Source organism: Betta splendens, chromosome 12, assembly GCF_900634795.4.
Source record: "Betta splendens chromosome 12, fBetSpl5.4, whole genome shotgun sequence".
Classification (NCBI taxonomy): domain Eukaryota; kingdom Metazoa; phylum Chordata; class Actinopteri; order Anabantiformes; family Osphronemidae; genus Betta; species Betta splendens.
In genome coordinates this window covers 4092859-4117747 of record NC_040892.2, presented here as the reverse complement: position 1 = coordinate 4117747, position 24889 = coordinate 4092859, and the positions used below count along the sequence as shown (strand labels likewise).

The following is a 24889-nucleotide window of genomic DNA, read 5'->3' as shown; positions in this document are numbered from 1 at the left end:
ACAGTCGATGGCTCACTGGAGCATAAAGCCGTAACGAACACTCTCTAGGAACGTGTAATAAAATAGCTGATGCAGTTAAATACAATACTCACATGTAACAGCCAGTGGATGGTAGAGCAAACAGAGTTAGTGTCCTAATTAGACTAATTGTTGACATTAAAATGCTGGACAAGTAACTATCTTGACTATAAACTATCTTTGTTAGCAATCACATGACTAGACTTAGGCTATAACTATAAGAGAAAATCAAGAGTTGTGTCCTTTTGTTACGTAAATACAGTAAGTTGAAGATTTTATTGACCCAATGTTTTTGTTTTCAAAATAAAAAAAAAATAAAAAGCGTATGCAAATATTGGTGTAGGTGCAGTAGATGAACATTCCACTTTCACTAATAAAACTTATATCTTATATCTACTTAAATATATTTTTGTGGCATATTTATATAAAAAACAACTCTTCTAAACATACAGTAATAGTTGCATAGTAGCATAGCAGCATCATTTAAAAAAAAATAAAATAAAAACGATGTTGGTAAACAAATACTCCACTAGATGTCACTGTAATGCTATTTACTGAAACATCGCTGCCAACATTCCCTTCACAAACTAGAGCCGTAACCGTCGATGAGTCAAAATTCAGACTCACCACAGCGCAGTCATCTGTTTAACTGTATCATCATTTCACCCATTTTTTCTTCTTTTTTCCATGACTGTTTACACAGAAATGTTCACACTATAAAACTCACTGGTTTTCTATTAAGAGGAGATAACACAGAGCTGGCAGCACCAGATGGCCAATTAAAATAATTAATGCCTTATGTGGATGTGGATGAGCTATGTCAAGACTGTGCTGGCATGATGGGTAATAGCATTCAGGTTATCTCAGCACAAGACTTTGTTAAATGGATTCCTTTGGAGTTTGCACCACATGAAGTTATTGGACTAACCCTTTAATCAAATACACCTTGCCCACTTTATCAGATACACATAAGCAGTGTTTTGCAGTAAAGCACACGTTCTACATTGTGATGGCCAATAAATGTAAAAGAAGCGCAAATGAAAAGCAAGGTTTACAAATAAATAACCAACCAAACAAACAAACAAACAAACAAACCGAGTCTCAAGATGAGAACAGTAATGCTTAACTTTATAAAAATGAAAGTTTAACCTGTCCCTCATTAACACAGCGGTGTGCAACTTTAACGAACTCCACGTTGGCTGCGAGTGCGATTTTGTGGGAATTGTCCCTTTATCCAGAACGTGAATGGGGCACAATGGAGGACAGAAGAGGGCTCGCTCGTTGCAGTCACGAGAGCGCTGGGGGAGTGACGTCACTTTCCCAAACCGGCAGGCAGCCGTTGAGAGTTTCGACCGAGAGACGGCGGCAGTCGGCGAGCAGCTCAACTTTTAATGCACGCGAGCGGCGGCTGCGGGCGCCGTTTTCTGCCTAGTCCTCTTTTCGCATCCTCCCGCCGGACCTCGGCGCGACGACGCCGTTCGCCCAGCGGCTCGGTTCGGCTCCGCTCCCAGCAGTGGACGGCGACTCTGGATCTTTTACGCGTTCGACCGTCCCGCGGCTCCGACACGGTGAGTTCAGTGTCCGGTGATTTCACATCATGTTACGATACACGCACTACTAATTACTCCTCACCACCGGGCGAGCCTCGCGTTAAACCGGCCGCTCCGGTGTTTGCTGTTTGATACCGAGCGTCCAGTTTGACCCGCTGCGGTTCCGCGCGGCGAACCGCGTTTTTTGGGGGCTTCTCCCGGGGCTGTTCGCAGGTTAGAGCCGCTCAGAACCTCTCTGTGTGAATTAAACCGGTGGATGAAGCGCAGGCGGAGCTGGTCGCTGCTTTCACGTTATAACTCGGGCTTTGGCAGCAGAGAAGTAGAAACTAAAAGGAAGTCAGGTTAAAGGACATTTGATTTACATATTTATAGAAATGTAAGTAAGTGAGTTCCTTTTCAAATCACTGCCATCCACACACCACTAATACACAGTAAACGTCATCTGGCTTTTCTCAAAAGTATATAATAATAATAATATATCTCCCATGAGACAAAGGCAGCGCCACCAGCTATAACATTATATGTAATACATCGTTGTATGTAGTTGTTCCTATGTAAGAATAAAAGAAACTCACTCACTCGCACCAAGCCTTCGGCTGAAATACAAGCGCTCGCACAGGAGCCTTGTCATAATAATCACATACATTACTCGCCCAATTTCACCGGTGAAGCTCAACCAACACACTCCGCGGGCAAATCGTAGAGAAGCTTATTTAGGCCAAGAAACACTGAAACTGCTTGAGGTGGTTGAGGTGCAAACACACAGTCGCCAGACGTCCCGAGGGCTTGTGGTGATTTAAAACATCCTTATAGGAAACAATACAAAGCCGGATACAATTTCTAGCAACAGCTTTCAATCTGCTTTGCATGTGTTTGTTCCATTTCCACAACATGCTCTTAACTATGTAGTATGTGTTTACACATAATACCCAATAAGCCGCGTAGTTTAGCTTTTCAGAAACACCAAGTCACAGGAGGTTGAGTTCAAACATCTGCGCTTTGTGTTTCTTGCTCCGCAGCTTCGACCGAGTGATTGAGTGAGTGACTGCATGGACCGGACTGAACATGAAGAGCCTCAAAGCCAAGTTTAGGAAAACCGATGTAAGTACTGTAACACATGTTCATGTAAAGTGGGTACATGTGTGTGTGACTGCATGGCTGAGTCAGTGTCTGTGTGTGTGTGTGTGTGTGTGTGTGTCTGTGTGTGTGTGTGTGTGTGTGTGTGTGTGTGTGTGTGTGTGTGTGTTTGTGTGTGTCTGTCTGTGTGTGTGTGTCTGTGTGTGTGTGTGTGTGTGTGTTTGTGTGTGTCTGTCTGTGTGTGTGTGTGTGTGTGTGTGTGTGTCTGTGTGGGTCAAGCAACTGCAGATGATTCGTGGCAGGTTTTTTTGTTTGACTTCGGGGTCGGCAGCAGTCCATGTCCTGCTGGTATTCAGTTACATAAGAAGAAATAAACAGCTTTGAAAATCTAAATAAATACATGATAATGATAAAGTCTGTGTTGTCCTTTAGGAGGCTCCGTTTGAAAGCAAAAACTATGCCAGGCTCGACTTCAAATGACAACTTGTCAGCTCTAATTGTGGGTGTCTTCAGAAATGTAGGACCCAGACCAGGGTCAGGAGGTTGAGAGGACATGATTTGTGGCGATAGCAGGCTTTCATACAGAGAGCGTGCACTGTTCATGGTGACTCACTTGGGAATGTCACTATAGAATAAAATGTAAATTGTTTTTGATTCACAAACACCACAAGTATTCGATCCCTCCGACTGGGAACCAGCATTTAGGGAGCGACCTCTGCACATCGACGCAGTCATTCATTTGGTCACACACTCACGGGAAGTGAGGCGTCTCCACAGCGTCTGATTCATCTGTTGTCCCAGTGACCGTAATGACACAGGCAGGAAGAGTGTGGAGGGGTGCTGGGCCAATGGGAGAGGAGATGAGGGAGTGTCTGCTGGCAAATGGAATGACGAATGGTGACTGAATGAGACACTCAGTCTATATAGACAGTTTGTATTAGGTTATGAATATGTGTCTGAGCAGGATGGAGACCTCTGTGGGAAACCCCACATTTCCCAGTGTGGGCTTTATTTTTAACAGACGGGGGTTTTAATATTAGTAAATTATTGCAAATGCCATCAACTATGTGGAAGTGTAAAATTGTTCGTTGTTGTAGAAAATGTTGAGTCCAGCATCTGGACTGCAAGGTGACAAAGGTGAATGAAATGGAACCTCGCCGTGAGTTTTCAACTCTGACATCGACTCTGCCGTTGCGCTAAGAGTCATGAGTTGTATGATACGGATGGTTCTGGAGTGAAATGCTCAACCTCACACAAATAGTCAGTCGTAGGCGGCGTGCGAGAGGAGAGGGAAGCGCTGTGGATGTGGATGTTGCTTAGAAACACGGCGGAGCCATTTGCAGTCACGCGCGCCTTCACAGACCTCACGCCCACGGTGCGACTGCTCGGACGTCTGATGGCGTCTCGGTTTGTTGTCGTGTTTGTTATTTTGTTTGCATTTGGAAACGGAAGCGCTGGGAGCTGACTGCAGTTGTGGCTGACGTACCGGTTTCCCATGAATAATTATAAGTGGTGAACACAACCCTCGCAGGTTAAACTGATTGAGCATATTAAAGAATGCACACAGGCCAGTTTATCGTCTGAAACCAAAGGAATCGCTCTGCTCTTTATTAAACCACTGAAGCGTTTTAAATAGAAAGAAAATATCTCTTGGTTCTATTTTAGCTTGTGTGAGTGACCGATTACTCAGGAATGTGACCCCCCCGAAAAACAGCTTGGTTTTAACAAAATAACTGAAATGTAATGCTTTTATAAATAGCTTTGTTTAATGATGTTAGGACATTCCCAGATCATGTGTAATGGAATGTGGGTTTTAGTGTAAAACCTTTAGTGAATGCTGCTCCTCCAGGATCCTCCTCCGGCCCACTGAGCTGGATACACAGACAGCCAGGGCATGAGACATGAATAAGGCAGACATGTTAAACAACTGGAAGGAGACCAGGATTTGTTTTTGCTCGGTGCTAAATGCAAGAACTTTTTTGCTATTTGGTTCGTTTCAATTTTTTTGAAATTCAAGCTAAAGAATAACAAATAGAAATGCGAGCACCTTTGATCTGAGCTTGCTGGTGTTGGCACATCACTCCTTCTCAGCTGGGTGGAGGCCAGGATGTCTGACGAAGCGCTCCATCACTGGAAGCGCGTTGTCAGTCTCTGTCCTGTGGACAGACATATAATGGCCTCAAGAAATGTAAACCGGGGGGGGTTGTTGGTTGAGTGCTCCTCGAATTCTGAATAAATTACAACAGTATCAGCAGCAAAATACTCCCACACTTTCACACCTCCTCCATTCTTCACGGGGGGAACCACGCATCCCCTTCAACGTGACAGCGGTTTTGCACTCGTTTGAATTTTGAGGATGATGTCTGTAATTAACAAAAAATTGTTGTGAGGAATCAGGAATACCATACACACTACAGTCCATTCACGCTGACTTAGCAGAATTTGTCCTCGCGTTAAGGAGATCAGCATCCTCAACTGCAGCACAGTGGAAGGCACTAGAAGGGTAGGTGGTGTGAAAAACGCCACCTACACAGTAGGTGCTCACACAACAGTATTAATGCTGCATCGAGGACACCTGAGAGGACACGTAATGTGTGATTTTCTCACACATTATACAGCAGTGCTAATAACTGGGTGGTTTTCTGTGCTGGGATTGTCATGACTGATTTAATGTGAACAGACATTCACATTCCAAAAATCTGCATTTGTGCCTAATAGAGAGCAACGCCAGTGGTGCATTTTCAGACTAGAGCCTAGGTGTGTAATTATGCAAGGTCAAAGTGAATCAGAGGGATTCTTGTAAGCGTTTGTCTGAGACTCCGCCTGGATTGTGGACTGGTGCCGTTTCTGTTTGTCTGTGCCTGCCCGAATGTGTCTGTGGAATCCAGCGTGGATGTTCTGTGATTTGTTTGCGGATCATTTCCCAACGAAGGTCTCCGTGTGTTTGTGTGTGGGTGTGAGGAGTGTTTTAAGAGCAGCTTTTTCTGGGAAAAGCTTTGGCGAAGCGCCACAGAGAGAATGGCAGGCGTTCTGCTTCTGCCATGTCTGAACAGTCAGAAATGGGAGCTGTGTTTTACTGAATTTGAATTCCACCACCGTGAAATGGTTGATGAGATCAGTTAATGAAAGGTTGTAAATGACACTTATTATTCTAATTAGTTTAAAGTAGTTCAAACTAAATTTGATTGAGGAAGATGGCGGTTTGGTTGATTGGTTTTCACTTGGATTAAACTGAGATAACAAGGTTCGTGGCGCTGCAGCGATTAGCGCGTCCGCCTCCCGGTTTGAGCCTTCCGAGTTTGGATCGACTCCCTGTAGCTCTGCGGGTTTCCTTTGGAGACTCAGGTTTCCTGAATCATTTGTGTGCTGAGTTGTCTGTTTGTGTGCGTCAGCCCTGCGATAGGCTGGCGGCCTGTCTAGGAGGTCTACTCGTCGCCCAGTGACAGCTGGGACCAGCTCCAACCCCCCACGACTCTCCACAGGATAAGTGCTATAGATAATCGGTGGATGCAATTTGCACATAGCATATTTGTATCAGCGTCATTACTGATATATGTAACAAAGGTAACAGGGTGAAGTAATTCAAACTTCATGCAAACATCTTAATGAACCCTTTGGTGTGAATCACCCCTGAGAACTTCTGTTAGAGCAGAGCTGGTCCACCAGGGTTCATTTGTTCAGACTATTATCTTATTCTCAGCGCATATTACGTAGCTGTTGTATGTTTATGGACAAACATACGTGCATAAGCTCAGTTTTCTTGGTTATTATCTGTTTTTTTCTATTGTAGACAGTGAGACTAGAATTAAACCCTCACCCAACCTCATACTGTAACACTACTTAAACCTGCTCCCCCAGCTGCTAGACTAAGCAGGATTAGAGCTTTCACACACACACACACACACACACACACACACACACACACACACACACACACACACACACACACACACACACACACACACACACACACACACACACACACACTCACATGAACACACAGATACACACACTTTCACAAACCAGTGTTGAGCATATGTGCAGAGGACACACACACACACACACACACACACACACACACACACACACACACCCCTTATCATCCAGTCTGAGCGTCTAATTGAAGTGTGGATTAAGCTGTCTCCTCTCACTCTGCACAGTTGTTTTATGACTGTTTCTTCAACCCGGCTACATGGCTTTGTAGCCTAAACTGTACATTTGCTGTATTTCTGTATTGTCTGACACCTTTACAGTGTGTAGATGTGTGGATGCTGAGTTTAGTGGTGTAAACATTGCAGGGATGGCCGTGTTTACACAGAATTATCCTCCTATTAGGAACTATAAAGCTATTTCTGCTGTATCAGTGGAGCAGCGCTGCAAACAGAATCACATGCTGGTCATCTGAAAACATCTTAAAAAATGTGTTGTGCTGTTTGTGGTTGAGGACATTAGGGCATTAAATTTTCTTGGCTTCTTAACAAACCAAGGAAAATACAGCTATTAGACAAAAATGTTAAACTCTGTGTTTTCCATTAAAGCTGGAACCCGGTGCTTCTACAAAATAAAAGACTGACTTTGGTTATGTTGTATCTCTACGAAGGCTAGAGTCTCCACACGCCACCGTTTGGTTTGACCCAGTCAGACATTGATTCTGCCTGGGTGTCAGAGTAAAACCTCACACTGCCCAGCATTAATCTGGATGTGTGTGTGTGTGTGTGTGTGTGTGTGTGTGTGTGTGTGTGTGTGTGTGTGTGTGTGTGTGTGTGTGTGTGTGTGTGTGTGTGTGTGTGTGTGTTTGTTTGTTATTCACATTGTACAAACATTAGCAGGGCTCAGGTTTCCTACATCATCATGACATGCATTTTACTATTAACTATCTAACTAAGTCCTATTTAACTATTATTTGCTATTGCTTAAGGCCACAGCCTTCTACTCTGCCTTGTAATCATGTTGGGACTGTATGAAATTACAGGGCTCCTGGTTGAAAATACATTTTGATTGTTAAATAACAGCTTCTAAACAGCTTAATGTGGTGCATTCAGTGGTATTACAACAGTCATCATAAGTAGAGGTTCTTTTAAGGAAGTGGCTCAAGATTAAGCCTTGTTTCATTCACGAGAACCAGCTATTGTGCTCAGAACCCCAAGGTTTCCCCTATATGATAAAAAATGCAGTCTTAAATTAGGTTTGTTTAAAAGAAAGCCAGAGCCAGTGGCCTTGGTCCTCTTCACGCACTGATCCAATTTAAGCAGGAACCGCCATGGGATGTCTATAGACCTTATCAGCTCTGTACATGAGAGAAAACAGCCGGGAAACTTGTTCATCAGCAAACACATGAAGCAGGAGGGAGTGGTCCTGGTGTCTGCATGTGTTTGCATGCTCATTACACTGTGGGTGTGTGTTTGTCGGCTGCCTGCTGACATACGTGGCCATACTACTTTGTGAATGTACAGTATTTGTTTTAATATAGATGTTTTACAAGCGCATGTAGATGAAGCAGTGGTGGAAAATGCAGCTAAGACCTGGTAATTACTGTATGGAAGGACCAGAAATACTGAGGGAAGCAGACAAGGTGAGTGATGAAGGCTCAGCAGATGAGGCGAAGGCGTCGTAAAGAAAAACGAGAGCGGAGACACAGATGAAGAATGTTGTGTAAAGAAGGAGAAAGTCAGGATTACAGGAAACAAGGAGAGAAACATGTTCTGCGTGTGACGAACAGTCGGGCTCCAAACCCCAGTTTGGTTCAGACGCTTGTTTAGCTTGGCCCGCTCTGAACACGTAGAACAATATTAATGCTGGGAGATGGATGGAGGGAGGGTTGGACTCAGGTTCTCTGAAACCATGAGAACGTTCCTCCACGACGGACCTCTGGCATCGCACTGCTGCATTTGCGCTTCACTTCCGAGAACTGTTTTCGCTGGAGAATGTTTACGAGGCGTTTTTAGTTCCGTCTGATGACACTTTATGCGTACGTTAAAGTAGAACTGTGAGAGGAACCGTCTTCCTGGTGTCAGGATTGTTGACTACGTTTGGTTTGGAGCTCAAGCCAGTGGTTGTTAAGGCTGTGCAACTGATGTTTTGTCTATTGTGTGTATGTGTGAGTGCCTTTGAACAGGCTGACAAGTGAGTGACACCGTGTATTTTTGCTTCACTCCATTGAGCATAATGAGGCTGGTTGCTGCCCCAGTCCAGTGTGTTTATTTATAGGGCAGGAAAAGCTATTTGTGTCAGGAGGAAGTGCTGCACAAGGCTATTTTTTTTACTAAACGTCGTCTCGCACCCTTAAATGTCCCACGTTGAACTTTTGCATCAGCCTTAGAATAGAGAATAATTCAAGGAGTGGGAGCAGCTAATGGGACAATAGGTTTGATTTCCAGAGTCAGGGTGGCCTGATACTCCTACTTTAGCTGTTAAGGGTTTTATGTGAGGGGCACAAGGAAAGCACTAAGATGAGAGGTAATTGCAGAGGCCAGTGTTTTGAGTAGAGGTTGATTTATCAGAGTTGTTCAAGGAGCAAAGCTAAAGCAAAGAGAAGAGAGCAAAGGCCACATGGAGGCTGATGGATGACATGTTTTACATATTATTCCCTCTCTGGAAAGCCTTGAGTGAGTTTACCCAACACAATCCGCTTAAAGTCACATTAGCTGCTGCTGATAGAGAATTTGGTGAGGTATTCTTTTAACTGTGGTATTAGCTGGGCTTACGTGCATTGCTCAAACTCATGTTTATTCATTTAATTATTCGTTTCCAGTAAACGTGCAGTGAATGTAAAACAAAGTTGGAGGATGAAAAAATGTTGATTATAACGTAAATGAGTTCCATTATTTAAATGTATTTTGCAGATGTTTTATTATGACAGCTTCCATCTGCTTTTTGTTTAACAGTTCCGTCCCCTAAACTCTTTTATTCTGGTTTTAGTTTCAGACTCTAGTAAACTATTGTGTGTGTGTGTGTACTGCTTGTGCTGATGTGTGTTTGTGCTCCAGAGGGCAGTAAGCGGTTTCAGCTGTGGCCGCAGAGAAAGGATGTATTGTTTGAGGACATTTGAGCGTCTGCTTTGTTGCAGATAAGGGGTTTGAAGTTAAGAGCCACTGCTGATCAAAGGGCACAGATATTGTAGATGTGTCATTCTTGGTCTTTCCTTCATGCTTTTCCTTTTTTTTTTTAAATTGTTCACGCCTCCATCACATCCTTTACTTCCTGACTGCCCTTCGTCTGCGTCTCTTCTTCCCTTTGAGCTAAACCCCTGTTGTCAGAGTGTCTCACCTCCTGTTTGACCTACTTTTTGCTCCACATATTTAGCAGCAGGACATAAAAGTTCATGTCAAACCCCTAATTTCACGACAAGGCATTTGATTGATGCCTCTGATTCCGTCCGTCCTCTTCTTTCCCTTCACACTTGGGGTTGTTGCTCTGGTGGCCCTCGCCGCTAGCCTCAGGCCTGCACAAACAGGAAACACTTAGTGTTATCACTAAACATTCTGTGTGTCTTAATGAGTGTCCAGCTAAGGATGGAGCGGGAACAAACACTGTCCACACCCTGATCCCACTGTAAACACACTTATCGCAGGGCAAGAAACAAAGGAGGAAACCCAACAGGAGAAGCAGCAGGACGGGGCAGTCAAGGAAACAGAACTGGAACCAGGCGAGCAGCAGGGATCCATTTCACTTTCTGCTGCAACACGCAGAGGAACGCTGGTCTTTATTGGCTTATAGTCAGGATTAATACCCTATGACTTCTATCAGTAAAACCTAATACTGTACAAGCTAAACCCACAGTATTCAGTACAAGCAGATATTGTCCAAAGACTTTCACATCTGTTTTTAATTCACAGTTCATTTGCTTGCTGCCAAAGTGACACCATCAAACTACTAGTTGATCTCCAAACCCTGAAGACAATGGAGAACTAGGAAACTAGGACCAACTCCCCAACACTTTCTTCCATCACTGCTGCTGGAGCCAAGGCCCTCGCCGATTTAGCAAAATCTCTGCCGCCCCATGATTCTTTTATCAGGCTCCCTGCGATAACAGCAGTCACGTATGCGGCCAGAACTGGAGCAGCGCATTCCGCTCCACTTAAACCTGTCCATTACAATGCAGTGGAAGGCTATCTGTGTCACGCTGCCTCATTGTGATGGCCCTTCATTTTTTGCTTAGCCTATTAACATCACAGAGACCATTAGGCAGGAACATGCTACACAGTGCACCACAATTCCTTGCACCAGTGCTGGTGGGAGGTATTTGTGCCGCTCGGGGTTCAAAGTCCAGTGCGGTTTTGTCTCATGTGCAGTTCTCGCTAAGGCGCTCATGACAGAAGCACTGGGTGCTGACGTCAGCCGCATACCTTTTGGACAGACAGCTTCCTTTAAGTTAGTGTAGCGTTAAATGCTAAACCAAGCAGTTAGTTTGTCTAACTGACCACCAGCAGCAACACTGGGAAAATAAGAACTCCTCAACTATTATCAATTGAAAAAAGCATGAGGGCACTAACTTCTACTTCTACTCAAGTAGAAGCCTGGACTGTAGTTTCCTCACCCATTACGTTCCACCCTTCCTGATGTCCACATAACAAGATAAGGACCCCGCTGCCAGTGCTTCACTTTCAATTAAATGTGCTGCATAATGTAAACGAAGCCTTCTACAGTTGTTTTTACACTCACTTCCCTTTAGATCAAGACGTGCATCGGCTTCACGGGGACTTTTCATTCCTGCTTTTACTGATCCGTCTTTTTCCGGTTCTCTTATCTTGTTTTTAGCATTTGAATGTCTCAGTGAAAACAAGGCCGGCAACCACTGCACCATATGGGATATGTCAGCGTGCTCCCGCTATTACTGTGTAACGTTTCACTGCTCACTAATCATAGTGACAGATACACATTCTCAGACTCTGTTCCACTTTCACCCTTCACCTGAACAACACAACTTACACACAGCCTGTTTTTGTACAGAAACTATTTTACTGTGTGAAAAGTCATCTCAACTCTTTCAGCTTTACACAGTTATACGTATTCGCATAAGCAATGATTCTTTTTGACTCTCATTATTGTAATAGTTATATTTTATTTTCACACTTGTCTTAAAAGGCGCTTCGCTTGCAGAGCTCAGTGGTCATTCTAGCTGTTACAGTGACTGAGGGGATTTTTATAGCCCTGCACTTTTCCACCAGCTGTGCAAAATGTATTGCAGTGATTGCATCTGGGTGTCTGCCACAGAGGCTATTTATACAGCATAGCCCTATGTTGGATCACCGCTGGTCTAAAATAGGGTACAGTTCGCCGTGCAAGTGTGGAGTCAGGGAGTTCAGCGCCTTATCACATGCAGGTCAGTAGGCTATGAGGTCAAATCTTATATAGTGCTGCACAACACATCCATTTCTTGTAAGTGTGTTTAGATGTTGTGTTAAAGGCCAGAGGTGAGCACTGAAGGTATGAGGTCATGCCTGAGGCTTTCCAATAGCTGACGTCCCTATCTGAATTGCCTGGCAGCAGGACAAATGTGGGGCCATTTGGTTTGTGCGTGTGTGTCGGTGCACGTCCACACTGGAGTGTGTTTGTGTGCATTCACATATGGACACCAATGTGTTGTGTAGGCTAAAAAGGAGCCAAGAAGACATTCTCTTCCTCTGAGCAACATCGCTCGGATTTAGGACATCTCAGCCATTTTGGCCGCCGAGACGGATTTGCTAATGTCTGAAAACAGCACGTCACTGTTGGAATGTACACATCGCTTTTAGAGAGAAGGTGAATGATTGATGGAACACATTATCCTACAATTAAAAGTCAGTATCCAGCGCTCTGGAGGAAGTTTATTTATAGAGGTGATGGTGGTTTTGAGCTATTTCATCTGAAATTCCTGATATATTTCTTTCTATCTCCCACTGCCTCAGGTTAACGAGTGGAACAAGAACGATGAGCGCCTGCTGGCTGCGGTGGAGCACGGCGAGGCGGAGAAGGTGGCGTCGCTTCTGGCCAAGAAAGGCTCCAGTGCTGTAAAGCTGGACAGCGAGGGCAAATCAGCGTAAGCAAAGTCCCACTTACCTAAACAAACACAAAAAAATGACACAGCTCTCTCCAAATGTTGCTTGAGCCCACTGCCAGACGCGATGATTCACGGTGGCCACGCTGCCAACTCAGAGAACAATAAAATGTCAAGCGCTTGGTTTTGCTGCTGGATTCTTCTAACAAGTACAAGCAAGTGCAGCTATTTCAGCGCTATCTGGAACTAATATTACATGATAATGTCAATCTCTGATAAGACATTGTTGGCTTGAGATTTTGTTGTTCCTATTAAATTTCAGGGAACCTCTTCCAGCCTTGGGTGTTTTAATAGGAAACCACTTTTATGCTCTGCAGTGCATTGTTAAATATGAATGACCAAACTAAAAATACAGATTTCTTCCCTGAGTTCCTGAAAGGTGAACATTTTGGAACCATTGCTTCAGCGCTGCTGACATGCAGTGTTGATAACACAGGGGCTCAGTGTTAATATCTGACCCCCACTGACCTCACACATCAAAGCACAGGAACCAACGCCGAGGGGAACAAAAGTGCTGATTTTCACGTGGTCACACTAACACGCAGGCGTTTTTTTTCCATCCCGTACAAGTTCACATCCTTGACCTTTTCTCCACAGAAGCACACAGAGAACCACAGAGACATGCGTACTCAGCCTGATGAATGCGGTGCTGTGGGGTAGTAATGCGCCCATGTTTTTAGATCGCACAAAGGAGGAGTCCACAGTATCTCTATGGTGATAAAACCTGATTGAAAGGCATGTGGGCATCGTTGTGAGTGTGCACGTCTGTGTGTGTATTCTGCCCACACACTGAGGGGAGACTGGGCATGTGCAGCAAGCTTTTTTTTTTCTTTTTCAATCTGCTTGCCGAGCTGGAAAGGGTTGTATTGATTGCCTGCTGCACGCACACATACATACACACATACATACACACATACATACACACACATACACACGCAGACACACACAGAGGTTGTATTTTTGCATGCAAGGTCATTTTGAATCATGACATTCCTGCACACTTTACACACTTTAGCTCTTGTGCTCTGGTCACTACAAATAACCCTGACACGGTCCTGATAGAATTCACTGAATTGTAGTTACATACTGTAGAATGCTGCTACAACATGAAATATTACTTTTCCTATATTTCCTATAAGTGTAACTCCAGGAAGCCACTACATCTAAGCTAAGGCCTTGACCTACACATTCTCTAAATCTACTAAGGACTGTTTTTACACTTTGTTTAAAAACTGATTTTAGAGCATCATTTATGAAAAATTTTTACTATTATACCTTTAATTTCTTTTATTTAATCTGGATGTTAAGGTTAATTGGACAAGTATGGAATATTATTATTAGGTCCCACGAACATTCAGAGGATTGAGGTTTTTGCAACTGATAAATGTATTGCATTTGTCCTTTTTTCTCATATTTTAGTTTGCTCTGTTTTTGTGAACAGTCTCCATGTCGCTGCCTCGCGTGGTCAGACAGATTGCCTTTCTGTCATCTTGGCTCATGGAGCTGACCTGTTGGTTACAGACGCTGCTGGTATTTCTTCATTAACATTTTTTTCCTTATTGTTTGTATTTCTCAGTACTAAGTTTAATAGAGTTCACTGTGCTGACTTCTTCTTTCAGGTCTTAGTCCTTTACATTTGGCTGCTAAAAACAATCACACCGAGTGCTGCAAAAAGCTGATTCAGGTGAGGTGAATGAAGTAAAAACACTTGGATTTGTCTTGTTAAAGCAGTTTAAATCCTAGGGTGGCTGCTCCCAATTGAAGCTCTAACTGCCTGTATTACAACGATCTGCTGCAATCTGCCAAGCCACGTATTATTATGTTGGCAGTGACTCACAATATGGTCCCACTGTGTTGTGGAGTTAAAATACCACACAGTATCTGATTTAATATAATAGTCCTGAAGTATTTGTGGCTTAGTGGAATATTTTAAGAATGTGCTATAGAATATGAGACGGCGCACCTAGTCACCAGCAGGACTTCTACTTGGACGCAGCGTGGTGTGAAAGCCGGGGCACCAAGTGTGAACAGACCTCAGTGTTGTGTCAAGATGTCTGCAACCGGACATTTACGCCGCTTCATTGCTTCTATATGCTGATTGTGTGCGTGTGCACAATTTAGTAGCTCTAAGCAGGAAGACACAAGCACACGGCTGCTGTGATCTGCTGACCCAACTATCCAGACAGTTTGCTGCATCTCAGCATCTGCCTGGTCAAAGCACCTCTGCTGCTTCTCTAAGAACCATTTGGAAACCCATAGAGGGCTGTTTGCCTGTGCCTAAAACAGCCACGTTAGCTTCTGACAAGACTGTGTAATGACCCTGTACTAAAACATCAGGTAACTGATACTGGAGAACTACTTGGACTCATCTTGTGGCATCATCAGGTACAATTTTAGCATTTGTCCACATGAAATGAAAACCATTGCTGTGCTTCTTCTGCAGTGTAAATGTCCCATCGACATCGCAGACAGTTCCGGAAAGACTGCCCTGCATCATGCTGGTGAGTGTGTCACCATTCTGACACTTGACTAAATCACTTTAGCTTACTTTTACTTTATTCTGCTGCCACAGGGCTGCCTGTGCCTCCACATCCAGTCTCCACTTCTTGTTCCTAATCTGTTCAGGCTGCAAATCAGATCCAAATTCAAAGCTGGACCACACCAAGCACCAAGCTGTTCTCTCATGGTCTGATAGTATTTGTGTGTATTTATCCTCAGCTGCCAGTGGGAACATCCAGACCGTTCAACTGCTGTGTGAACTGAAGGGCTCCATCGCCCTTAAAGATGCAGTACGTACTTTCATTATTACTTCCACACCTTCTTCTCCAGATGTGTTATTCTTGGCCAGACTTGAACAAGCTCAGACACAAACTAAGGACTGCACACATGCAGTAATATTGTTGTGTGTGCGTGTGAGGTAGAGGGTCATTGTGCTGTGGGAATACTGCCCTAAAGCCGCAGACATGTGGTCTTCATTGCAGCTTCTGGTTTTTACCCAGCTAGGATGCGGTGTGAGTAGAACACAGAAAGGGAGAGTATAAAAAATGTTGCATATTTAATTTGCCCCTTGTTTAATATCTAGCCACATAAGACCTCTGTCTTATAGCCTACAGCAGATGCAGGGATGTTACACTTCCTCCTTTAAGTTCATTGCATCCTTTTTCCAGCTGATGTCAGGTTAGACACTGTTTTTATCACTACACCATATATTCTTCAAGCAAAATGCTTTGTTTTTCCGAAAACAACATTTTTAGTGTGGTGATGATGTGACCCTAAAATGTTAGGTTTTATACTGTATATGTGAGACATCTCATAACTTTCACTGAGCAGCATTGACTTTTCCAACCACAGTCATCTGCGAATGTGTGCAAGGCATTTGAGCGGTTCTGTCTCCTGTTAGTGGACATATAGACGGAGAACCACAGAGTCATCTGGAACACATTGCCGTCGGTGTGCTGTGATGCAGCAGCAGCAGCATGCCAGCTTGTTAGCCTGGAGTGAATATCATGGCTATAACACATCTATACATGATCAGCGTCTCACACACACACACACACACACACACACACACACACACACACACACACACACACACACACACACAGTGTAAAAAAGATACTAAAAGAACCAAAGAAACATCTGCCAGCTTTTACATTTGTCAGACAAAGAATGTTTATAGAAAATCAAGCAAATGTAAACTTAGCTCAGGGACACAGAGACTTTACTATGTAATAAAAGTCCACTTTTGTTTGCTATTGGGAAATACTTCTCAATTACATGAAAGAAGCTTGTACTTGATATTATCCACAGACAGTTTGTTTTTGTTACGAATGGATGTGTGTGTACATTTTCAGCAACCACGTGTTTGGATTGAGCGAGTTCAAACCTTTAAGTTTAGGCTGCAGGGACCGTCGCCTGTGCACTAATGCATTCGTAATGACTCAACACTAACTGGGCTGGATACATTTGATTGGCATAGTTCCTCAGGTTTTGAAGCCAACAGCTGAAATGATTTGAGGTGCATGCGTTAACAGCTGACAAGTCATTGACATAAACATGATGAAGCGTCGCTGGCAGCTCACCTGATGTTCAGAGGTGAAGTGCTCGCGCTCGTTTGTGCAGAACAACCCACTTCAGTCTTTGCTGGTGTGAGAGGTGCTTTAAAAGGCTCGTTCTGAACAAATCTGTCCCAGGTAGTGCTGTGTTCTCACTGCCGCCACCATGAGCAAAGGTTAAGGAGATTTACAATCGTGTGCTGATTCTGTTACACATGTTGTATTCTACCATGAAAATCATGAAATCAATCACTGTTGTTCTGCAACATGTGCATTAACCTTTGAAATAGAGGCAAGAAATAAAAGTAAAAAAACACCTGTGCACCCACTCATTTCTAGACATGCAGTTGATCTTTTACCTAAAGAAAACACGTCTTTTAGACTCTAAAGAAACCGTGAAGCCGAATCACAGATGAGCAGAGCAGACATGGGGCTGTTAAAGTCTTTACCAGAGCTCAGAGGAACCCACAACATGGCTGTGTTCTCTGTGGTGTGTGGCAGCAGCAGCCTTATAATAGAAAACACGAAGCTGAGCTGACATTTCATTGTTTTTGACCTGACATTGTTTTGTTTTTTCACACTGCGCACACACACCTACACACACACACACTCCAGTATTTCTTAACCTAATCTTGGCTAGGTCAGCATTCTTGCCCTGAACAGAGCCTCCCAGGCTGTACTCCAGCCTCGGTGGATCCAATCAGCTGTTTGGGTTTAGCTTAGGTAATACAAGGTTAATAAGACTCACGCTCTGGGGTTGGGACCTGTCATCCTGATGAAAAATGTGGGACATGTACATTGCATGAAGCACAGCTCTGGTTGCCCCATGCAGCGCATTAGTGCATTAAAGCCCTCTGAGGTCATTCATTTAGAATTGTTCATCTATAATTTTAGGGACTTTCCATCTGATCTATCATCAGTTCTGCTCAGACTTTGCTTTTCAGTCTAAGCTAGGAATTTGTTTCTTCATTCATAAAAAACGCTTGCAGCTTTTTTCACATGACTCTGAAACTTTTGTCACCACACAGACAACTTCATATACTCACACACACGAGACATTTCTGATGATAAAGTATTTACTATGTCTGTCTGTCTGTTCTGAAGGACGGATTCACCCCCTTGTTGTTGTCAGCCAGACACGCTCACGCTGACGTATGCGCCGCGTTGATGGACTGTGGTGCCGAAATCAATGCGTTTGACAACAGCGGCAGGTACGACCACAGTGAAGACAGAAAGAAAAATCAAACCTCTGATAACAGATGTGTTGGGCAGATGTTTGGTAGATTATTGTGTGTATCATGTTGCAGGACAGCCTTGATGCTGGCAGCGGAGTCCAATGCTGCATCCGTCGTTGAGCTTCTGGTCCAGCGACGAGCAGATCCGTCACTAGTGGATGCTAACGGCCATGATGTTTTCCACTACGCCAAGCTATCAGACAAGCCAGAGGTCAAAGCGGCCCTCACGGCCGCCCTGAGCAGACAGGTTTCAGGTGAAAACAGTGACACAGATCACTCCTCCATGAGCTCAACCAAAACACCTGAATGTATTTACCTCCACAACAAAAAATAGAAGTGGTGAATAAGCCCTGGTGGCAAAAAATGAGCTTTAGCACAGTCAACACTGCCATCTGGAGGACAGTCCTATTACTACATTAAATCTAGTCATTCTTTGAACTGGCTGCTCAGCTTTATGTTTGATATCTTTTTTACAGACGTATATACAAAGTCTCCAGGTCCTCAGGTAAGACATTTATAATACTTTTCTGTTACAACAGTTGATCAAAGTGACTAAACCATCTGAATTTATTAATAAGACTCTGACTCTATTTTAGTGCTACATCATGCTACATAATGAAAAACAAGCTAAATTATGTTGTAGCTTCACTTCATGCACAGTAGCATCAGCTTTTCTAATACAACAGTGTCAAATTTGGTAAAAAAAGAATTATGTTCCCCATTGTTGAAAAACTCCACTTGAGCCTTAGTGTAGCGTTCAATGATCGACACTCTTCACTAACCAGCACTGAATCCCACTTTACCTCCCTCTTCATCGTCTCTCCTCTCTCTCGCTGGCTCTTCAGCATGATCAAGTAGCTAAGCTAAGTGATGAACGGATCACACCCAAAAAACGAAAAGCACCTCCACCTCCTATTAGCCCACTGCAGGTAAATGCATGTCTCTGTACCTGTTTGCTTGTATCAGTATCAGACGCTTTATACAGGGCTCAAAAATGAAGGCAACACTAAAATCACATCAGATTCTCATGAACCAGTTATTGCTGTTGAAAAATGTAACAAATAAAAATCACAGACTGATGTAATAAGTGTTCCTTTGAATTGAGCGGCTTAATAATTTGTAAAATGAGTAGTCTGTTTAAAAATATCTACCATCTACTTATGAACATAATATGAACCATGTAGCTGGTTAGAACTAATTTTATCACTTCATTAGAACAGTTTTAATGAAGTGACATTATGAATTCACGACACCGCTAACAAACAAAAAATGAAGCATCAAAGCAGCTGTTTCTTTCTAATGTGAACATGACAAAGGTCCTTATCTGAATCTGACTAAAACTGATCAGCTAATTCATTCTTCAGAGCTCGGGACCCTCCTCTCCTTCAGTTGATACCTCTACAGGGACCCCTGCAACAAGCAAAAGTGAGACTCTCACGAAATTCAGCTACAAGGTAAAAAAATCTGTCAACAGAAATACAATTGCTTGTGCTAAAATCTTAATTCTTAGCCTCTAAGCTATTTTCCCCCATTGTTTCTTGGCCCTTTCATTTCCTCTAACCTTTACACTCCATTTATTGCTGCTGTCCGTCTTTTTCTCGTCTCCCCCTTCCTCTTCCGCCTCCCCTTTCTCCTCCCCTTTCTAATTTTAAAGGAAGATGAAGTGAGAGGAAATGTGCTGAGAGAGGAGGTTGAGAAGCTCCATGAGGAGAGAAACATGTTGCTGGAGACGATTGAGGACCTGAAGCAGACGGTGACCGGGCCGGAGCTGGATACAAAGGTGATTCTGACTGAGTAATGCTACATAATGCTACAGTGATGTGTTTCTGTTGCATAAGGTGAACGAATGATGATGTCAGACCTTTAGTTTGAAAATAAGTCAGCGTAAATCACATCACAGTTTATAAAGTGTTCCATTTAAAGTTTGATGTGTTTGAAAAGTCTGTGTGAGTCCGTCTCTGACTTTAACAGTAAACCCAGACTCCGTTACCGTGACATTCTTGAAGCAGGTCTAAGTTAAGCTTTAGACGTGTCGTGACTCGTTTTGTTTTTCACTCGATAGCTAGTGGTCGTCAGCGGTGCTTTATGCCTCTGCGTGTCGATGTATGTGTTGACAGATTGAACACAGCTTTACAGCATCTGCAGCTCTGGTATCTGCTCTGCAAACCAAGATCGCTGCTCTCACGTTGGAGAACCAGCAACTTACAAGCAAACTAAAGGTTTTTGTCTCATTTATTAATACTGTAGCTACACCATGAAGAAATCAATCAAAAGCACATCACATATCATAGATTATTAATATTGCAGAATTAAAACTGGAATAACTAAAGTGTCCCTAATTTTCAGCCCACTAACTTCACTTATATTCTTCAGAGGCAGCATTCGCTCCAGGAAAACGAGGAGACGAGCCGTCCAAACAGCATGGCCTCCAACTCCTCATTCCACTCCACTCAGGATGAATTTGAATCTCCAATCTCCTCCACAACCCAGAAGGAAAGGGAAGACAGTTTCAGAAGTGGTTCTGTCAAACAGGACAGAGAAAAGAGCGACGGGAGCAAAGACGAGATCAGACTTTTGAGAGAGGCGCTCGAAAGCGTTCAGGTGAGACTGCTGGAAACCAGGAAGGAGAACCGCTCACTGCAGGCTCAGCTGAAACCTGAGGGAGGAAGAGAAAGAGACGAGGATGTGTGTGTGAGGGAGAAAGGAAAGGAGGAAGAGCTGATGGAAAGTCTAGCAGAGCTGCAAGCGAAGCTGACGGACACCCAGGAGAGATACCACCAAGCTGTGGAGGAGGTGGAGGAGCTGAGAGCCCAGATAAGAAGAGGGGGAGGCGAGCGCATTGAGAAGGAGGAGGTCCAGAGACATGCACCAGGAACACTTGAACATGAGGTGAAGCAGCTGACGGACCGGCTTCTCCAGGCGGGGTCTGAGCGAGAGAAAGCAGCTCAGGAAATCAGACAGCTGGAGGAGGCCCTGAGGAGGACGGAGGAGGAGAGACGGAGCCTCGAGGAGAAAGAACGGGAGATGATGCAGATGGAGGAGCTGTACAGGGAGGCACAGGAGGAGATCCGGATCCTTCAGGTAGATTTACGTCTGAAAACAGTTTGTCTTTCATCCTGAATGCTATTGGGACATTTTGTTTTTAGCAGGTGAATTAGGTGCTTAGTTGACCCATCTCTTTAAAATTGTGTGTAGTTGTCTGGAGGGAGTATTTGACCCTTAGGTGCCAGGTGCAGATGTTTGACGTGTTTGGTCCTGAGCTCATTGCTGCATTCTTTCCCATGCATGAAATGTCTTGCAACCGCTAAGTTGCAAGTCCTTTATACTTAGTAATAACTCAAACCTCTACTTTTTATTCAGGAGGCTCTGAGGGGAACGGTGCCTGTTGAAGCTGCAGCCAAAGACTTTGAAGACATGAAGACTGAGCTGAACGAGGTTATTGCCGGGCTGCAGCGCCGCTTGCTCGAACTGTCCCACTCCTACAGTGAAACCAAGAGTCAACTGAGCGTGGCTCAGAAACAGCTGGCCGAGGCCCAGTCCGAGGACAGCTCGCCATCTCCCTCCTCGGAGCATCAGCAGAACGTCCAGGCCCTGAGCAGCAGGGTGGAGGAGCTGCAGACGCTGCTGGCCGAGAAGGAGAAGAGCTGCTCAGCTGCTCAGGAGGAGGTTTCGGTGCTGAAGCAGGAGGCGGAAGCCGTGGCACAGAGCACCGTGTCCCTCACTGACCACGCACAGGTCATGTCTTCTCTGGGAAACGCCGTCAAAGAGCTGGAAAGCCAGGCAGACGGCCTGAAGGAGCAGCTACACCAGAAGACCGTGCAGATGGAGGCTCTTCAGAGCAGGTGAGTCAAATAGAGCAAAACGATGACAGGCTTCTATGCTAGTGATTAGACTGATCACATTAAACTCATTTGAAAGCTTCAAACTAGTGGTTGAGTGATGTCACCAGGGGTTCTTCTGTGTGTTTCACCAGACTGGCGGCAGAGAAGGACGTCATCCCAGACCATTCCGTCTCCCGCATGGAGCACGAGACTGTCCGAGAGCAACTGGAAGGTGAGGTGAACCACCTGACGCAGCTGCTCCAGGGGGCCCTCAGGAAGCAGGATGAAATGGCTCTGGAGGCTGCCGACGCATGGCAGAAGGTGAGGGGGGGGTGAGCGCACTAAGAAGAAGGACACAAACAAACTCCACTTAAATATCAACACATCTTATCTCTCAGGCGCGAGAAAATCGTGCAGAACGCGAAGCGCTGCAGGAGCTCCTGATATCAAAGGAGAAGGAGAGCCAGACGCTGACCTCCAGACTGGCCGAGTCCCAGGATGCTGTAGGTCAGCTCAAACAGCTGGTGGAGGAACACGTTGCCTCAGAAAGAGAAAAGAACAAGAGGGTGAGTTAAACAGCAGCCGCCGCTGCAGCCGCCGTGCTGCTACTGCAGCGTAGGTTGGTTTTGGGGGAAATAACCAGATGATTGACGTTCTTCTCCTTCAGATCGACGACCTGTCCCGAGAGGTGGGGAAGCTGAAGGACGCCTTAAACAGCCTGTCCCAGCTCTCCTACAGCTCCGGTTCCCCCTCCAAGCGACAGCAGCAGAACCAGCAGCTGGAGGCGATGCAGCAGCAAGTCAAACAGCTGCAGTACCAGCTAGCTGTGAGAGTTGGCCACTCATTATGATTTCACATCACTGAATCAATTTGGCTCATGATCTCTTTTATATAACTTAATTTTTTTGATTTCTTTGTAGGAATCAAAGAAGCAGCATCATGAGATCGTGTCTGTCTACAGGATGCATCTCCTCTATGCTGTCCAGGTAAATTCATTACTTTTTGTACCATTTGTACCAGGGCCACAATTTTTAATGAATGCAGATGCTTTTGTGGTATCAACACATCCAGCATTCTTTTGTGTTTCAAAATATCCATCTCTAAATTAAACATTCAGAAATTCTTTCTACCGTCCAGTACAAGAGGGACCGTGCCCTCCGTAGTTTAGGCAAACAGGCAGTTACAGAACAGAACAGAGGCAGCAGGAAAGCGAAGCAGCAAAAGGTCAGGATCAGAGCAGCCCAATAAGGAAACTGGCTAAAGAGCAAAGAATGCAAAGGTTCAAAGACCATCTGGCAACTGAGCACAGAGAGCACAGCCAGCAGCAGGGTAATGGAGGAGTAACGAGGCAACGGGCAGCGGTTACTGTAGGTGGAGAAGTCAGGTGATGGAAACAGACTGACTGCAGGACGGCGAGCGTCCCCTCTGACCCAACCTGTGCTTTGTGCCCCCAGGGTCAGATGGATGAGGATGTCCAGAAAGCTTTGAAGCAGATCCTTATGATGTGCAAGGTGCCAAGTCAAGCCAAGGAGGCCTGCTGAGCGTGAGCGGGCCCGGTTTCCCACAAGCACCTTGTCAATGAACCTGAAGTGAACTGCTGCTGCCACCACCGTCCTGTCTGTCTGAGCACAGCCATCACGCAGTGCCTCCCAGTATAATATGAGGAGTGGGTTTACAATCATACAGTGTGTTGTCGCTTCGTCATTCTCATTCATTATGACCTAAAAGTCACTTTGATGCAAGCCGTTTTGGGGAGTCCAACATGAACATACTGTTCAAAATATGGCCGTTCAAACAGAAGGGCCAGTTTATGTGCGCCTGAACCCGACACAGAAAAAGTCCAGTATCTCTAAATCACATGCTGTTAAACAAGCGCGTGGATGCAAACATGTGCGTGTGCACGAATCAGTGAGTTTGACGTGGTTGGTTTCGTTTGGACTCACTGCTGTTAGTAGTATCTATTTTCTGATACAAGTGTTTTATTTCTTCTAAGCGTCGTCCTCCCTTTCCTGATACTATCTAACTTATTTGTGCCCCGATAACAAACAGCCCAAGATCAATGAAATATAGTTTTGACCTCACTTCTATGAAGAAAATTTGTGATCCTGTTTAAACTCTACTGCGATTTTCCTATTAGCAAAAATATATAAAACTGTATTTTACTGAATGGTTTTACTATGTTTTCCAAGTGGCTGCATTTTAATGAAGACGACTGATCGCTGGATTTCTTATGGCCTTGTTTTGTGCTTTTACTCCCTCCAGAAAAGCGTAGCACTGTTTGGTCGAGACACATAGATGAGAGCATTTTACTATTATTATGTTCAAGTATGATCGTATTTGTCCTGTAATGAAACAGAACATTTCAATAGTAACGGATGTCAAACAGTATGAGCACAATAGGATTGTTTCTTTTTTTAACTTGTTACGAAATGAGAGTTTTAGTTGCTCTGTGCATGTGTTTAGTTTGTCTTTGTTACTGGCTACAGGTCAACAACTCAAAAAAACAAATAATGAGCGTCCTGTTAACGTTTTTGGTCTTTTTGATAGATTCTAAAATATCTAGGTATCACCTTTAGGTACGTTGACACTGCAGTGTTGCGATTTTAGTGTTTGAATCTGTTCTCGGGCTTCTGACCCATTTTCATTTCACACTCCTCTGCCTTCGTCCTGTGTTTTAAGCCATAAAAACCCTGACACATTAACGCTTCGGCTGGTTACAGTTCAGCATTATTTAACATACACAGGTCTAGTACTGTTTACCCACAGTCAGATTAAATGCTTTAGGATCTGACTGACTGAAGTTCCCACAGGCGTTTTTCCACTCAGGTACATTTTTTACTCAATAGAATTTACTGCCTGACACTTGTTTGACCGTGCGTAGAGTCTTAGCCTGTTCTCACCCCTTTAGGTTATAGGAGATCAGCTTGTTTCCTCTGTGTCTGTCTTTGCCTTGACTTTTTTTTGTAACAGGAAAAGGGAAAGTAAGAAACAACATTTTGTGTTTGTTTCTTTACTAATTGTTTTGTAGTGACAAAAACAGCTCGTTTGCCAACTGCTTTTTTTGCCCACAGTAATAAATTTTCAAGATATTGCGTCA

At 44.2% G+C, this 24889-nt stretch overlaps 1 protein-coding gene across 3 annotated transcripts; it reads left to right on the top strand.

Annotated features, from left to right (window-relative positions):
- The first annotated feature begins 1312 nt into the window (after positions 1-1312).
- rai14 (retinoic acid induced 14) lies at positions 1313-24889 on the top strand. 3 transcript variants are annotated; one of them, XR_003787755.3, is made up of 22 exons: positions 1313-1586; positions 2588-2669; positions 12533-12663; positions 14123-14211; positions 14301-14365; positions 15125-15182; positions 15400-15470; positions 17841-17947; positions 18044-18225; positions 18448-18476; positions 18817-18900; positions 19336-19425; positions 19626-19751; positions 20089-20190; positions 20345-21052; positions 21332-21813; positions 21945-22113; positions 22191-22358; positions 22460-22618; positions 22713-22778; positions 22930-23159; positions 23247-24889. XR_003787755.3 is itself a non-coding variant. In XM_029168922.3 (21 exons), exons 2-21 carry the CDS (start codon positions 2634-2636, stop codon positions 23331-23333), a joined length of 3009 nt encoding a protein of 1002 aa, XP_029024755.1. In that variant the 5' UTR covers positions 1316-1586; positions 2588-2633; the 3' UTR covers positions 23334-24889. The 3 variants fall into 3 exon arrangements, 1 of the variants encoding a protein (XP_029024755.1); XR_003787756.3 differs by lacking the exon at positions 18817-18900; XM_029168922.3 differs by lacking the exon at positions 22930-23159 and having other exon boundaries at positions 1316-1586.